The sequence below is a fragment of the Argopecten irradians genome, chromosome 3, assembly GCF_041381155.1.
Source record: "Argopecten irradians isolate NY chromosome 3, Ai_NY, whole genome shotgun sequence".
In the NCBI taxonomy this organism is placed as follows: domain Eukaryota; kingdom Metazoa; phylum Mollusca; class Bivalvia; order Pectinida; family Pectinidae; genus Argopecten; species Argopecten irradians.
Window position 1 is genome coordinate 44,751,976 of NC_091136.1, and position 17,523 is coordinate 44,769,498.

The 17,523-nt window shown below is 33.2% G+C and overlaps 1 protein-coding gene across 2 annotated transcripts; it reads left to right on the forward strand.

The window, feature by feature from the left end:
- The first annotated feature begins 4,322 nt into the window (after positions 1 to 4,322).
- On the forward strand, positions 4,323 to 14,723 carry LOC138318747 (cholesterol 24-hydroxylase-like). 2 transcript variants are annotated; one of them, XM_069261409.1, is made up of 14 exons: positions 4,332 to 4,921; positions 6,545 to 6,622; positions 7,110 to 7,191; positions 7,650 to 7,723; positions 8,763 to 8,849; positions 9,209 to 9,347; positions 9,815 to 9,928; positions 10,186 to 10,342; positions 11,797 to 11,862; positions 12,262 to 12,334; positions 12,519 to 12,714; positions 13,011 to 13,102; positions 13,230 to 13,299; positions 13,696 to 14,722. In XM_069261409.1, the coding sequence occupies exons 1-14, from the start codon at positions 4,800 to 4,802 to the stop codon at positions 13,840 to 13,842; spliced, it is 1,497 nt and encodes a 498-aa protein (XP_069117510.1). In that variant the 5' UTR covers positions 4,332 to 4,799; the 3' UTR covers positions 13,843 to 14,722. The 2 variants fall into 2 exon arrangements, with proteins under 2 accessions (XP_069117511.1, XP_069117510.1); XM_069261410.1 differs by lacking the exon at positions 6,545 to 6,622 and having other exon boundaries at positions 4,323 to 4,921; positions 13,696 to 14,723.
- The last annotated feature ends 2,800 nt before the right edge of the window (positions 14,724 to 17,523 follow it).

A 17,523-nucleotide genomic window follows, 5' to 3' on the forward strand; every position in this document is an offset into this window, starting at 1 on the left:
CTGGAATTCATTTTTCGCCTATCTTGTATCGTTTTTATCATAGAAAGAATAGAACGTAAGCTGGAACAAACTTTAAATTTACTTTAGTTATATCCTTATATATCCATAATGCATGTTTAGGATAGAAACCATAGTAATTGCAGCTGCAATGTTACACAGGAATCATACCTATTGTACCACTGATGCACTCGACATCTGGATTTCAACAATTTTAACACCTAACTATATTATATTTGATGGATGTTGGGGCCAAAAACGATACACTTTAAAATTAGGGAAGATTGGTTTTTATATAATTTCGGAATGACAACAAAGTATCGCAGGAAAGGTTGAAATATCTTAAATCACTAGGTTCAAATCAACAAAAATTGTTACATTCGAGGAAACTTTGTAAATATTTTGAAGTAAATCCTGTCATTATATTTCGTCGTCCGTGTGGTTCTTAATAAGGCCTTTTTACATGTATCGACCATTGTCTGGGTGTGTCAGCAAACGCTGGAAGGAATTTATTTCAAAATATATAATTCTCTCAATATCGAAATATCAAATATATCGCTCAGGTTACAGGAGTATTATGAAAAACAGCTGTGGCTTACTTCTTAGTTACTGTAATATGTTCTTTCGTAATCTAGTCAATATCATAGAGAAGCACCCGACCTCCAGTCAAATAACAACATAGTAAAATGGACCGAAGATTAGAAAATATCACGGAATACAAAACAATGTAAACATTACCAACCAAACCGCACGTATTGATTTCCCCCAAATGAACAAAAAGTAACTGAAGACAACGACCTAGGTGTGGCATTTGAATACTAGCGTTAGGTTTTATAACATTCCTTGGATGGAACAATAATGTTATTATCACTGTACAAGGTCCTTACCACCTAGAATATGCTGATCAAGTGCATTCTCCAACACTAATCAAATCTTAAAAAGTGCATACCATAAATATCTTCCATACCATGTAAGGCTTAAAACTAGGTCTACCAACATTACAATACAGACACAAATGATGTTGTAGAGGTCAAAAATCAAATAGGAGATAAGAACCAGTTATTTACAGAGGCAGTCACTAGGACAAAGGAAGTACAATGACAATTAGAAACAGAGCAGGGTAACAATAGCAAAGACATTTTATTCGGTATGTGGTGGACCTACATAAATCCAAGTTCAAAATTGATATTCTTTAGAGATCTCAGGTTTTACTCTGCACATCTGGATACATGCGTTATCATTAGAAAACTCGCCAGAATTAGCTGATACCATTGACGTCTACGTAGACGTGTTGGATATCAGGATGAAGTAGAGGGTCAACACATCATTGGACGCTGGCGTATTGACGTACCTACCATCGTCATAGTAAATCGGACTAATAGGCATTGATAAATGATAAAATCAGACCCACAAACGCATTGCCGGGCATAGTTTTATTGACCTTCGGCTGGAGGTGTACGCCAAACCCAAATTAAAGATATGCTTAGCACTAAATTACCCATGTATCAAATAACATGAGCCGACAAGAATGCCAACCTGGCGATATGGCAGCATTATCTCATTGCATGTGAATTGCATAAATACAGTAGAGGAAGCTTTTATACCCAACGGATAACATTTGAGTAGAGTGTTGGAATTTATCTGGAAAACAAATCTGTCATGACATGTTTTGACTAAAATGTGTCATGACAGATTTCTTTTATTAAAAAAATATTTGCCCGTGAAAAAGTGTCATGACATTTTTATTTTATAAATAATAATGGCAGATCGCTTTCTGCCATCGTAGAAAAGCACTGTCACAATTTGCAACTTTCTTCTTGTCATAATTCTCTTAGTTTTTTTCTCTCGTTAAGGTATATATTTCATGCATATACCGACATAATCGAGATAGAATTATATACGAGTAGATCTATATGTACAAGACCCATGTCGTTGTTGTGAGGGGGTGGGAAAATAGCAGTTTGCTCCGACAACGACTGAATTCATACTTAGAAATGAAAATAAGAATGGAAATAAATAGTATATCATAATTGATTATAATATCACCTGTACAAATACAAAACAAATGCAGTAATTCAAAAAACCTAATTTCAAATATTGTACTCAAGTGTTATCAGGTGGTTAGACCAATGATTTAAATGGGTTCTTGTCTAGAGTATCCTATAGGCACAATAAACCAAGACCATCCCATCGCCAGGTAGGAAGTCTTCTCGGCGCAAGTAATATTCAAAGTATGACATTAATAGCTCCTACCAAATACTTATGTTTTGGAATAAAAAATAATCTACCCGTCATGACGGTTTACATATTTTACAATGTGTCAAAAAGTGTCATGACACATTTTTGACTGTGAGGTAGAGAAATGAGAGGAATGTCAATTTGATACAGCACCGAAGGTGTTCTGTTTTCAGGTTTAATCGGCAGGGTGAAGTTGATGAAAGGCGGCGAACAACAGTATTTATCACAATATGAAATAGAACAAATGATAGTTCCCGTCATAAATCGTGCTCTACCTAAAGGATTGACAATGAGATGAGAGAATATTTATACAATGCTGATGAACAAAATGAAACGTAGAATTTGAACTTTCATAGCTTGTAAAAAAAAAGAGAAATGCTACTCAATATCCTAAATATTTTTAAATATTAAATAAGTGATGCTAGTAACATTATTGAAATAATATATTTGTAGCATAGTTCCCTATAATTAAACATATCTTCAGAGAAGAGAAAATTAGTATCCTTACCACCAGAGTCTCCTGTAACGATTGATTACACATGGATGATTCGTTAGTTTTTATTGTCTGGTACTCTGAGCTCTACGGTAAGTAATTACAAGTGTAAGGTTGATTAATTACATATGAAATGCAAAAATGCATTGCAAAAAGCGTCCTGTTTGACGAACTTTATAGTGTAACATTCATTGGGGAGTGCTTACCTTAGGAGTTTTGAAATATATTTGACATTGGGTCTTTCAACATCTCACTGCCCAGTTTAAAAAATAAACGACTTATTAATGTTATAGAAACTTTATTGCTTAATTTGGTGCTGTTTAAAAACAACGATGTTGATACTTACATGTACATGCTGGATAGTCTTCGAAACACTGAATTTTTGCTATAGTGCAATGTGCTGCTTTGTGTACCTGAACCCAGACAAATTAATTACAACGGTTTTATCAGCTCTAATGTATCCCACAAAACCTGATGACCGTGAGAAAGCACAAATGAAATAGGACACTCGTATAGTCCTGTAAATTCCATATACCTTCATTGAGTAAAAAATGTCATGTCACTTTTTGACTGAAAAGTGTCATGACAGATTTTTTTATTAAAAAAATATTTGCTCGACACTTTTTAGTCGAAAAGTGTCATGACATTTTTATTTTATACAAAATAATGGCAGGCCGCTCTCGGCCATCGTAGGTCACAGTCAGCCATCGGACATAGGTGAAGGGGGTGTTTTCTAGGTTTATCTTTAGGTAAATCCTGATTTCGCGACATAACATACACTTGAAACAATAAAAGCCGGTCTATTGTGAAATACTTAAAATGAGTAGACGTAACATTCAATATAATTAGAATGTTCTTAGACTTAAACTAAAGCAACTGTATTTTGAAGAAAATATATTCGCTTCCATTGTAATTGGTTTTGAAATACTTGCCTCCCCACATTTTATAATTTGTCATGGGTTGTGACAATCGTTTTTATTTTGGTATATATCTATTTTGTTGTCGTCTTCTTAAATAGATAATACATGGTACGTATCTCACAATACCAGATTTATTTTGGCTGGAGAATTAGGAAAACCGAGATGACAAGACTTTACCCAATCAACTATGCTTTTCATGTCAAGAAATGAGTCAAGAAAAAAGAAAGGTTATGATAAAAATGACGTCGTCGTTCGGTGAATGTGACATCACTTTTTGGATGGTGTGACTGAATGACGTTTCAATCACCGGAATGTAAACTTCGAGGTCAAGTTAGAAAAAAGATGTGAAACAGATTCACGTGATCGTGTTGACGGATAAAGTGTAACCGAGAGTATCTATAGTGTATATCAGTGTAGCTGTGTAGACGTGTAGCAGTGTAGCTGTGTAACTGTGTTGCAGTCTAGCTGTGTAGCAGTGTAGCAGTGTTGCTGTGTAATTGTGTAGCTGTGTAGCAGTGTAGCTGTGTAGCAGTGTAGCTGTGTAACTGTGTAGCAGTGTAGCAGTCTAGCTGTGTAGCAGTGTAGCTGTTTAGCAGTCTAGCTGTGTAGCAGTGTAGCTGTGTAGCTGTGTAGCAGTGTAGCTGTGTAACTGTGTAGCAGTGTAGCAGTTTAGCTGTGTAGCAGTGTAGCAGTGTAGCAGTCTAGCTGTGTAGCAATGTAGCTGTGTAGCTGTGTAGCAGTCCAGCTGTGTAGCAGTGTAGCTGTGTAGCTGTGTAGCAGTGTAGCAGTGTTGCTGTGTAGCTGTGTAGCAGTGTAGCAGTATTGCTGTGTAGCTGTGTAGCAGTGTAGCAGTGTTGCTGTGTAGCTGTGTAGCTGTGTAGCAGTGTTGCTGTGTAGCTGTGTAGCGGTGTAGCGGTGTAGCAGTGTTGCTGTGTAGCTGTGTAGCTGTGTAGCAGTGTTGCTGTGTAACTGTGTAGCTGCGCGAAATCCATTTGAATCAAAGCCAACACAACATTTGTTTTTAGCATGTAAGCGCTTCCGTAGAAGAGATAAAAAAACTGTATTTGTATTAAGATTTAAACTGTGTTACATCAGTGGTGTGCCTCCAACAGTACTAATACTTACTCGTATTCGTGTTGGACTTGGGTATAATGTTTGTTGAAGTCTTTGGGATTGTTATAGCACTATGCATCTGTGTACTCGTGTCTGCAGCCTGGTACACACACCGACAACATCAAAAGTATGACCACCTTCCAGGACCACCGAGAGACAGGTTAGTCTCATTTCTATATTTTAATTACTTAATCATTAATGTTTCATACTTTCTTTTCTTCGTGTAACATATTTCATACATTTCAACATTATTTACGGCTATATTTCTTCCGTATCTTTTTCGTGTTTAAAACGTTTGATCGCTTTTCCTTCCGTCACTTACATCGTGAACAGTGAAGCCCTATTTACATTGTATATGTTTGATATCTATTTTATCAGCCTGAAGCATGCGATCCGAGGGTTAAGGTTAAGGCTGACATACGATATCAAAATTGTCGTTTGTTAACATTTCTATTACACATTTGTTATAAAAGGAAAATAATTTAAATCAACAATTTCAAACCTTTATTAAAAAATTATTGAGCAAATCAAAGGTAATTCTATTAGGCATTAAGCGAATTCAATTATGCAACAGGGAAGTGTTGCACTATAATAGTATATGTTTTTCCGGTAAAATAAATTATTTCAGATATCTAGTTTCAAACAGATCCGGGTGTTACTAACGCTTTATCAACTTGGATAATAAAAGTTTTGAAGGCAAAACGGCTTCATATTCACAATGGTTAGTTTTACTACTACGGACAATTATTGAGTATTCGACGGGAAAAGTAAACCAGGAAAATTGTTATGTACTGAATTGTCACAAACTATTGAATTATTCACTTTTTTCTCTCCTGTGCCTCCTTTTTCCTATGTCTTTTTTTTGTAGAAAGAAGCTTACCATTACGTTTATTCTTGTCCAATATTGTTTTCCTTTTTGTGATTACGCAAATGGTAATGCTTCGTTTTCGGCGAAGTGGACAAAACTCATTTAAGCCTAATCCTAATCAAAGATAAAAGTGTGATAACTATGTATTTATAAACCGCCTGATATCTAGTGACTGAGCCCGTGTGATAGATTTACTTATTTACTTATGCCAGAAGTGTAATATAAACTTGAGTGTTTTTCATTGTGACGTCAGTATACAATGGGGTGGCGTCAAGATTCGAGGACATCGACACAAAATGGAGTCCTCCACTTGATATTTGCAATATGCTTTGATGTTGAGATTATTTGAAATGTAGGTTACTGTAGTGAAAAAAACCACTACCGCGGATTCACACTACTTGCAAACAAAATTAATTTCATAGCCGAATAAAGTTTAAAAATAATTACATCAATGCTTAAATAAAAAAGCATTTTATCTTAATATATATTCTTGTGACTATATCAGGCAAAAGCAAACCATCTTCCAGCGATGTTGTTTAAATGCTACTTTGATCATCCCGTTCACGATAAAACATAATTATTATTTAAAGATAAAGGTAACCCAGATAATTTCTAATGTTTTTTTTTTTTTTTTTTTTTTTTTTTTGTAATTCGTTAAAGAGATAATTTAGTTGAACTTATAAACAACGTCATAAAAAGTTATTTCTGTAACAATATTGTTACACAATTACTGAATTTCTGATTAATGTGACAGTGTACACATCGTACTAGTCGCACATCATTATACACTAGTTTTGCAACATTATCATTACAAAAAAATACTTTCTAACCCGAACAAAATGTTAATAAATATCATAAACGTATATCTTTATTGCAATTGTTTTCATTAAAGTTATGTTTTTGTACATGATGCAGTTTTTGGAGTGGGCACACAGCTTCTATCGCCAAAGTGATTGAAGATGGGGGCATTTTTGACGACTATTTCATTGAACTGTAAGGAATCTAAGACCACGGATTAAACAAAAAAAGTTAACTGATCAATTGATTATTGTAGGGTAAAACTAATAAAACAATAAAGGTAATGGCCACGAATTATCATCTGATTAGTATATGAAATTAAATTGCTATCAACCATCAAATTGGCTAAAACGATTGAATGATAACAGGTCACAGCTCAGTTGTTCAAAAGATGATCAGGCCAACAGCAGTGTAATGACAATTTCAAATCAAGATAAAACTGATTTACTTATGACCCAATTCCATACCTATACACTGATTTGAGTTGGTATATAATCACATAATTTGCAGCAAATGAGAAATGAACACAACACAAATCAAGTGATTAAACTAATCATCCTTTGAACAACCGGGTCCGGTATATAATTTTCAAAGTTGTTTTTTCGGTCATTTCTGATTGAATCAAATCGAAACATATACCATCTTGGTGATTTATTAAATTATATTGTGGTTTTTTTTTCAGTTCGAAGAAATACGGGCTGATATATCGTATTTGTTTATGGACCCATGTCATTGTTATAATTCTAGACCCAGCACTTATCAAGGTAAACAACTAAAATAGATCAAAAACAATACATGACGATATCCCATGATCATTGCAAAGGCATGATAATTTTATAACATGCATACACGATCTTTATATAGATATTTAAGAAATATGGACCGTTTTTTAAGGTCCATATGGTGGTATACTGGCTTTGTAGAAATAAATAATGACAGAAGACGTAACCCGAGCTTATAATTTTTGATTTCACTGCGGCGTTATAACACCATATGGACCGAATCAAAGGTCCATAATTCTAAATAGATATGTAGTTCCTTTGACAAATGTCAAAATAATTATCAGATTTATATATTGATTACATGAAGAACGGTGGCTATAGAACGTCACCCTGAAGAATTCACTCAACGTTTAGTAATGACGTCAGAGAGGAAATATCGTATTAGCCAATAAGAATAGAGAGGAAAATGAGAGCATATTTGATATTCGATTATATTACAGGATGTGCTGGTCACTGGAAATCACCCGAAATCCAAGCTGTTGTATTCAAGTATACAAAACTTATTTGGTACAAGGTAATGTTCGCATCATGTAAGGATAACATATCGATTAATTGTTTAGGTTAATATCTTGATCTAATTAGTATTATGCACATCTGTAATACATTCGAAACCCAAACCTGCAACATATTATACTTGAAAAAAATCGTGGATACAATATTTCGCGTCTTTGTTTTATTTAACATATTTGTGAATACATAAATTCGCGATCAAGTGCTTTTACAGACAATGATGCATTCCTAATTATATATACTGTTAACATACATATTCTAGCGTACTCTAATTTTAATGCTTTTTGCGAACAAAATATAGCGCTAAATGTATGTTTGTGCTAATTACCATTTCTGTATATTGCTGAAATAGCAATTACAGTGTGTGCGCAAATCCATTGCTTTTCTGATAAGGTTTCATTGGTCTAAAATAAGTGCGTTACATTACGTTCCATTATAGATTCTTCTCGACTTTTCAATTCGCGTTAAAACTCTCGTGATATTGAAGTTTTAAATACGTCTTATCCATGAGATACTGTATAGAGCTTTAAGTCTGCGGGGTCAATATTTCGCTGTTTTTTGTATAGGACATATGCGCAGAGGTTTAGTTTCGCGGTTTACTTAATTATTATTATTACTATTGTTATTAGTATACATATATCACTGACTTTCTGTGCAGTATTACATAGGATGTAAATTTAACCACTGTGCAGTATTACATAGGATGCAAATTTAACCACTGTACAGTATTACATAGTATGAAAATTAAAAAAATAGCAGTTGAGATGTAGACTGAGTATCACTGTTGTTTCAAAGTGTCGAGCAAATTATTTCAAATTGTTATGCAACTACTAGGTTAACATTGCTAAGGCGTAAAGTCATATGCTTTAGCAAACATTTTAAGGCAGCTATATACCAGAATACCAGAAATCGGTTGATATGCTCAAATACAGCAAATGATTAATCCCATATTTCATGTCTCGTAATTTTAATGCGTTGCATACTCGCCTGATCAATGTTCTTCTTGCAATAAAAGGACAAGCATTTCATGTTTCTAACTAAAGGTTTATGGGTCAAGGATTGGAGTCACAGATTGACCGTAAACATTGGATATTACAACGAATGCACCTGGACCAATGGTTCAAACCACAGTAAGCTTCATAAAACGTACTCAACATTAAAAAAAGGGGGGGGGATCATGTCATTGTCATTGCGTATATGTTGAAACTATTTGAATTTCCTCCCTCAAATAGGTTCCCAGGATAAGAAATCAAATCGATCTATATACGATATACCTGATTATTACAACGATTACTGAATCGCAAATTGATTTAAAAACAAATCGTTGGAAAAACGATATAGTTATTACGTGAAACAACTCATTTTTGATAACAAATCAGGAAAACCGTAATTAGTAAGTGCAAATTATAAAGCAATAGACTGTACTATAAGAAATAGCATTTCTTACAAATACTCATTATTATCTAATGTTGTGTTTAATCACTTTTAGTTTTCTTCGGCAATTCGCATCTGAATTCAATGAGTTTGCCAATCAGTTTGTGGAGCAACTGGAAGCTGGAGCAGACGGCAGGACAGACGTTGAGATGTTATCATTGTTTAACAGACTCACATCTCATCTCCTTAATAAGGTTTGTCTGTACACATGTGTTTTATGTATACTTATAATTGTTTTTGATACTGATTTTAAAAAATGGTATGTTGTTAAAGGAATGTTTTCATTTGTTTACTTTCAGGACGAAACGAACGAAAATGTTACTAAACATTACAAATGTACCATTGATCTACATTTCTTCCAATACAGAGCATTATTGTATTCTTAATAATGTATTACTGTTGTGAAATACTGTTTTAACACCCATAAAAAAACAAATATACATGCAGGTTACTGGTTTTTTCCAAACACAACACATGGTGATATATGTTAAATATGGCACCCTTTTGTGGCCTCTGGTAAACCGTGCATAAACTACTTTCTGTGGACAAATGACATGGTCAGATGTTAAAACATTATTCATCTAATTTTTGTGAATTATGCAAGTAAATTTGGCATGAACATGCCTTCAAAAGATCATTCCAATATGTTTATGATTTTTAGGTAGCATTTAACATCGATTTGGGCCCACTGCATGGAGTTAGTCACTCCTATACTGAGAATATAAAGATAGGGCTGAAGGCGATGGAAGCGATTACCTCCAATCCCATAATTACTGTACGTATTAAATAGATATATAGTGTTCTCATGATGCAAAGTGTTATTCTGCATGGACTTATAAGTTTAACCCCACTTATCACCAGAACTGTTTGATAATAAGATATGACAACAGATGGGATTGCATATTATTTCACATATATCACAAAAGGAAACAATCATGCACACAGACAGAGAGTTATTTGATAGTTATTTGATAGTTCTGTCGAAACAAAGCATGGTTTCAGAGTTTACCAAGTTTATTCTTTTGTGTTCAGATAAACCCATTCCAATGGAGATATCGTCAGAAAGTTCGAGAAGCTATCAGATCTGTTCGACAAAGCGCCAGACAAGTGATGATTGAAAGGGACGTGTCGAAAAGCAAAGGCGACTATGTACCTCACGACCTATTGGAGTATATCATGGAACTAAAAGGTTATTATCAAAAGTATCTCAATGCAGTTTTCTGATTTGCCAGATTTACTTCCTTACATTTGACTGATTCACTCTTTTAGAGCTAAATGGTGATGAAACGAAGGGAAACAACTCTGATAGATAAAAAATGTCAATAAAGTGCCTGACATGGTTTCACAAGTTTGATGCTTTTCAAGTAGATGAAAACATAACACATGTCAATTTTAATACAAACAATTACAGAATTCTATGAAATATTACAAAAAACACATACTGAAAATTATACTTGAAATGGTCTTAAGGATGCCTATGAGAATTCAAACTTTTCTCGTATTAAACTTTTTTTCTCATATAGTTTTTTGGAAATAGGAGTTTATACCACAGAAAAAATGGAAGAAAAACAGATGTCTGTGTGCTCGTTTTTGTGCTTTGGTACTTAAAGATAACTAGCGATAAATACCATAATTTCCTAATTAAGTGTTTGATATGTATGGATGTTTGCAGAATTTATTATCTAGTAGTGTGCTTTAAAAATAAACCAGTTATGATTAATAAGTCTCATATTTTTTCTCAGAATAACAACATATGCTACCCCTACCCCTTAATTTTGAGTTACAAAATGCACAATTTTCAGCCATTTTTGCCAACTTAAACCGTTTATAGAAAAAGTTCTGGTAGATGTATTAAACTTTAAAAAATTATGTTATATATCAATAGATAAAAGATTCCTCTCTCTAAATAAGACAGAAAAATTGGGGGTCCGTGTTCTTACTTTTTTGACCCATTTAAATATTTGTTATTTGAAAATATTTTAGAGTAAAAAATAAAAGTCATCAAATCAACATTTTAATGTAGAAATAAAATGACAAGTGTGTATTATTCCACACATTAATGCTTAATATTTCAATTACCACGTACCCAGTAAAAAATTACAGCAAAATTTAGCTCGATACAGCTAAAATACTGGCACAGTGATGATTTAATTAAAAACATTTTTAGTTTTTTGGTTCTACACAAAGAGAAAAAAAGACATATTTTCAAAATGGCCGCCAAATGGGCTTTTTTTTAAAATCCCTGAATATAAATATCTACTAACAATAGAAATGTAATTTTTTGACAAAATTTGCACCTGGCAAATTGCTAGAGATATTGACAAATTGTATTTGCAAATCTCATAAATTCTTTGATCTATGTCGAAACGAGACTTCAACGGGACTGAAACCTCAAAAGGGTGCATTCTTAACTACTCCTTTATCTTAATGGTATTATAATTATGAATGTTGCTTAATCATCGGAGTATAAATGTCTTTCATTCGATGCTGGCATTATTGATTCCACAAAATCCTTGTCCAGAAGATAAGTTTGGAGCCTTTTGACTATTAAGCCGACGTTTACGTTGGACAGAATCATTTTTTACTTTGTATACATATATTAATGATGTGTTCTTAACATTTTTGAAAACAAAATCGTTTCAGAACAACATCCATCAGAAATGACAGACGATGTGCTGTTGGATAATTTCATTTCGTTCCTTGTAGCGGGTAATTATACCTCGTTTGTTAAAAGGATGATTATTGCTCATGTTCTGTCGGTGGTGGACCATCTTTAAAATAAAAATCAATATAAATTGCATTGGTGATAATATTATATAATAAATTAATGAACAGTGGTTGCCTGCTTCGCGCAAGATGTGTTCCAAAACTTAATATTAATGAAGGTTTGCTTATATTCTCGACCAGCGGTCTGATATGGGTCACGTAAATATGGCAATATTAAATAGGACAGTAATGCAGAATTTAGTATATAAATAATACTATGACAGAAGTATATACCAAAATAGTAAAAATAATACTGTAGAAGAAAAATGCTTAATTTGGTCATCTCACCTTTGACAATTTTTAATCTTAATCTTAACTTGTCTTTCTCTTTTGATCAAACAGGACAAGAAACTTCTGCCAACACCATGGGCTTTATGCTTTTCCTTTTGGGAAAGAACCCAGATTGTTACAAAAAGTAAGAAAATGACAATTGAATTTCTTTATGTAGCCAACCGCTATGGAAATGTTAAATGGTTGATAATACAATATGTTCTAAAATATCTTTAAAACCTTACCTTCACAACTGACATGTCACACTAAGTTATTTTAGTGGATATTTGAACCAAACCTTATTTCAATTTGTACTTTTTACTGTCGAGGCTACAACACGAAATCGACGAGAACGTTGGTTCAGTGTCAGTGATATCATTGGATGAGATAGAGAAGTTGCCCTACCTCGATATGGTATTAAAGGAGACACTGAGACTTTACCCTGTTGCCAAGCAAACAGCTCGGGAGACGGCCAAGGACTACAATCTCGGAGGTCACTTCCTCCCGGCAGGGACAGATATGATTGTAAGAAAAACAACTTGTCATCTTGTAGAGCATACATCAATGTGTACTATTTTTGTGACGTTTATACGTTTTTTATCCTAATTATTGGAGTCTTCATTCATTTTCACGTATTTGTATCTACTGGCCTTCCATACATGTTGTTTTAACACTTAATCACTTGATATTGTTTCGTACGTTCGTCTGATAAAAAAAATCAAAGATGATGATTAAATAAGCATGATAATATCCTGCCTTTCATTTGGTTCCTGTTGTTAATACTCTTTATAAAGTTTATGACAGAAATATTTTCGCTGCAGGTTAGTTTCTATGGCACTTCACGGATAGATCAAAATATCAACATCCCCACAAAGTTTAGACCGGAACGGTTTGGCATTGGCAACTCAGACAGGTAAACGGACCATTTCCCTGATAGAGCTATAAAATGGTTAAAGTAAAATACTTATTTCATTTCAATTAACACAATGTAAAAAAGCGCGTTACGAACCTCACACGTAATTGTAATTGCAATGTTTCAGATTTAACAAGTATGCTTCAACTCCATTCTCGTCTGGGCCACACACCTGTATTGGAAGGAAGTTTGCAGAGGTATGAAGTAAATGAATATGTTAGAATTTCAATGATAGTAAAAGTAAACAGCAACTATACATTACATTGTCTATATATATACAGATCGCGACAAGAAAAGCTCATGTATCATTATTCTGTTAAGATACACACGAATATCGTAAATTTTCACAAAGTTCACATTAATAATAACTCATTCAAGTTCATCTTGTTATTTAGTGAGAAATTTAACAAATTAATATTACAGATACCGCTTTCAATGTTAATACTTATTTTGATTAAAAAAACCAATAAGAGTTGTTACCTATATTTGTATGAAACCGATTATATTCTTTTCAAAACTTAATATCAGAGATGCCGCTTTTTCATTTTTGATATATGTTTTGATTTAAGCATGAACCCTATTCTATTCAACAGATAGAAATAAAAGTCACCATGGCAAAGATTATGCAGAATTTTGACTTTGAACTGCTGCCCGGCCAAAGTAGTGAATTGGAGAATAGTGTAACCTTACAAATGAGAGGCGGAATCCACTGTGTCTTCCGCCCACGACAGAAGGAGTGATAGGTCGACGAATGGAATCTTGAGCAAGTTACAGAGCACTGCATAGTGATATCGATATGATTAATGTCCACAAAATGAATAGGAAATCTTCTAGCCTTATACATAAATGACATTCAACTGATTTCGTAAAAAGGCTTATCTGCGTCTAAAGTAGCAGAGAATATCCTGTAAAAGGAGAGAAAAACAGGGTAACATTCAGAGACCAATGTCTTTTTCGATTATATGGTTATACTGGTTGGACCTATTTGTTTGTTTATGAATAAAATATGGATCTGGTAATTTTATGTTATTGTCAGACGAGCCTTGACAAAACACTATCAAACGTTTGTGTCAATATCTGAAGGTCGGTCATGATTTATACCTGAAAAAAATGACTGTAACAAATGGTCGAACCGACTGTTCTGTATTATAAACGAAAACGGCTCACATGTTTAACAAAGTGGATATTGTTCACTAAATGTAAATATGGGATTTTCCCAATGAAGCCATTATTTTGTTAATTTCTGTCAAGATTGAACTACTGCAACAATACTCGCCCTCTGCACATTTTGCAAGTTAGCTCTACATTGGTTGTGCGCTACTCGATCGAACATATTGCTTGGTCTGCTGTGGATCAGTCATGAAATAAAACCGCTACTTTGTCCAGATGTTTGTCCAATACTTGTGTATTGTAGCAATCAATGCGAACATTAGCTGAAACTGCATGTGATATTGTTTAAGTGCTATGTTTGTTTCACTATACGTAAAAAGCTGTTCTATTTTCTAGAGGATTACGTTTTTCCATCGTACACGTAATCAAGCGCACAGCGTCAAGATTTTAGCGGTAGTTTCAAGAAAGATAAGAAGTTGTTGCTAGTATGGAATAAAATTATACTGAAATCCAATACTTGCTATCAGTTTTAATTTGTAATATTTCTACAAGAGTCAAAGAAGAAAGCAAGCTTTCTAACCTACTAAATTCTCACCATTCTTCAATGTTTCAAGCAGCATAAGGCAGTCTCTACGGCATCGTAAATTTATATCCAGACTGGTTGTGGGTTTTAGTTAGAAAACTTTGGCTTCCATCCACCTGCAAATGCTTAACATTTCGTCTTATAATGACACTCCCCGTGACGTAAATCAAAGCATGCTATATATATATATATAAGTAAAAAAGAACCATGTCCATGTGATGGTTTCCATATACATAAAAAGAAAACACAACTATAAAACAGTTTTTTCCTCCCTAGCGCTTTCTCGGCTCATGCCGGTCTTCAGGGGTTTGAATTCTTTTATTTGTAAAACATGACGTCATAGTACAATGACGTCATAGTAAGATTACGTCATGACATGGTACATAAAGATATTGTGAATGGTTCTGGAAGAAACTAACAAAAACATGAGGACAAAATAAAAACTAATATGAAGTTCCTTTGTCCCGTTCTGAATTTAACACAGGTTTCATAAGTTGAATGAAATACATTTCTTTATTTTCTCTTTCTAAAAGATCTGAATTAGACATTTGATATATTGGTAAAATAAAAAAGTCTATATTGGTAAAATAAAAAAGTTATCATTAGCACACATATGACATTTTTATTTTACCAATATATCAAATGTCTAATTCAGAGAAAGCGCTAGGGAGACAAAAACTGTTTTATAGTTGTATATATATATATATATATATATATATATATACAAACAATATACACCGGATTATTTTCCTTTAATTCAAACTGTGGTATTTTGCATTTCATTAATTAATAATCTGAATATTATCGCACAGTTTCGGCACATGCCTTAACATAGATTTCATGTTATTTGGGATAGAATGTCGATAACATAAGCATCATAAAGTTATAAAAGCGTTGTTTAATCAATTATATAATTTAACTATTTCATAAGTGGGGATGGGGCTTACAGGCTTACATTACTGCAAATACGGCAAATGACTTTTACGGTAATGCAAAAACGATGATAATTTTACCTTCATTAATACATGCACAAGCGATGGAAAAGTTTAAGAAACAAGATGAGATCAAGTGACTTGATAATGACACTCGTGTATGATAAGAGTATATTACTCATTTTAGAATATAACAGACACTCGTGTATGATAAGAGTATATTACTCATTATAGAATATAACAGACACTCGTGTATGATAAGCGTATATTACTCATTTTAGAATATAACAGACATTCGTGTATGATAAGAGTATATTACTCATTATAGAATATAACAAGACACTCGTGTATGGTAAGAGTATATTACTCATTATAGTATATAACAGACACTCGTGTATGATAAGCGTATGTTACTCATTATAGAATATAACAGACATTCGTGTATGATAAGAGTATATTACTCATTATAGAATATAACAGACACTCGTGTATGATAAGAGTATATAACTCATTATAGAATATAACAGACATTCGTGTATAAGAGTATATTACTCATTATAGAATATAACAGACACTCGTGTATGATAAGAGTTTTATTACTCATTTTAGAATATAACAGACACTCGTGTATGATAAGAGTATATAACTCATTATAGAATATAACAGACATTCGTGTATGATAAGAGTATATTACTCATTATAGAATATAACAGACATTCGTGTATGATAAGAGTATATTACTCATTATAGAATATAACAGACATTCGTGTATGATAAGAGTATATTACTCATTATAGAATATAACAGACACTCGTGTATGATAAGAGTATATAACTCATTATAGAATATAACAGACACTCGTGTATGATAAGAGTATATAACTCATTATAGAATTTACAATTCACCACGGAGAGAGAAAGTTATAAAGATATTAACTAAAACTAGGACACTGTTATTCCGTATCAGAAACAAATCTGAGTATGTTAAGATAAACGATAAAATATGAGTTCTTGATACAGTTCTAAAGACATTCACTTCAGCGGCCGAGTAATATAACTAACCAAGGTCAGAAGCTATAACGCAACAATTGCGTGTGTATGTGTTGATTGATAAAATGATTACTATCAGGTACTATTAATGTTAAGTAGCAGTTGAAGTCGATTAGGAAACATTCAGAGATTAGCAAAATGATAACAGATTATGAGGCAGATATTCTAGGCATTTGCAAAAGCTATTACCTTGGAGTCGACGCATGCTTTTCTATCATTGATATCCTTTTCTGGATTGAGTCGTGTATAAATCAGTTTAAAATACTGCGATAAAAGACCAGGTGTCCTTAGAGAGTGAACATCCCTCGTTTCATTACACTTGTCGTGAGGCTTAGTTGTAAAATATACTTATCAGATTATCACGAAACCAATTTGGTATGTTTTGTAAACTAAATCTTATTTCCAGATCTAATCACTAAAGGCAAAATTGATATTGACTGAATTTGTAATAATTTTAAATTAACCTTCAACTTTCAACATGGACTAGTTGTATCTAAAACTGTATTATTATTGCTTTCTTAAAACCAAACCATCAATGCTATACAGAGGCTTGTAGTTTTTATTTAAGTAAATAGAATAATATTGACATTTTTAGACTCATGGTGAAACGCGGTATCAAATGTGGTTCAACCAAATGTTTGTCTCTTTTTGTCGCGAAAAAAACTTATAAGTGTCCAATGTGTTGGAATTGCAAGGTAACATACGTAAACGTGTTCACTTCTTTTTTTAATTTTTTGAATTCTGTCA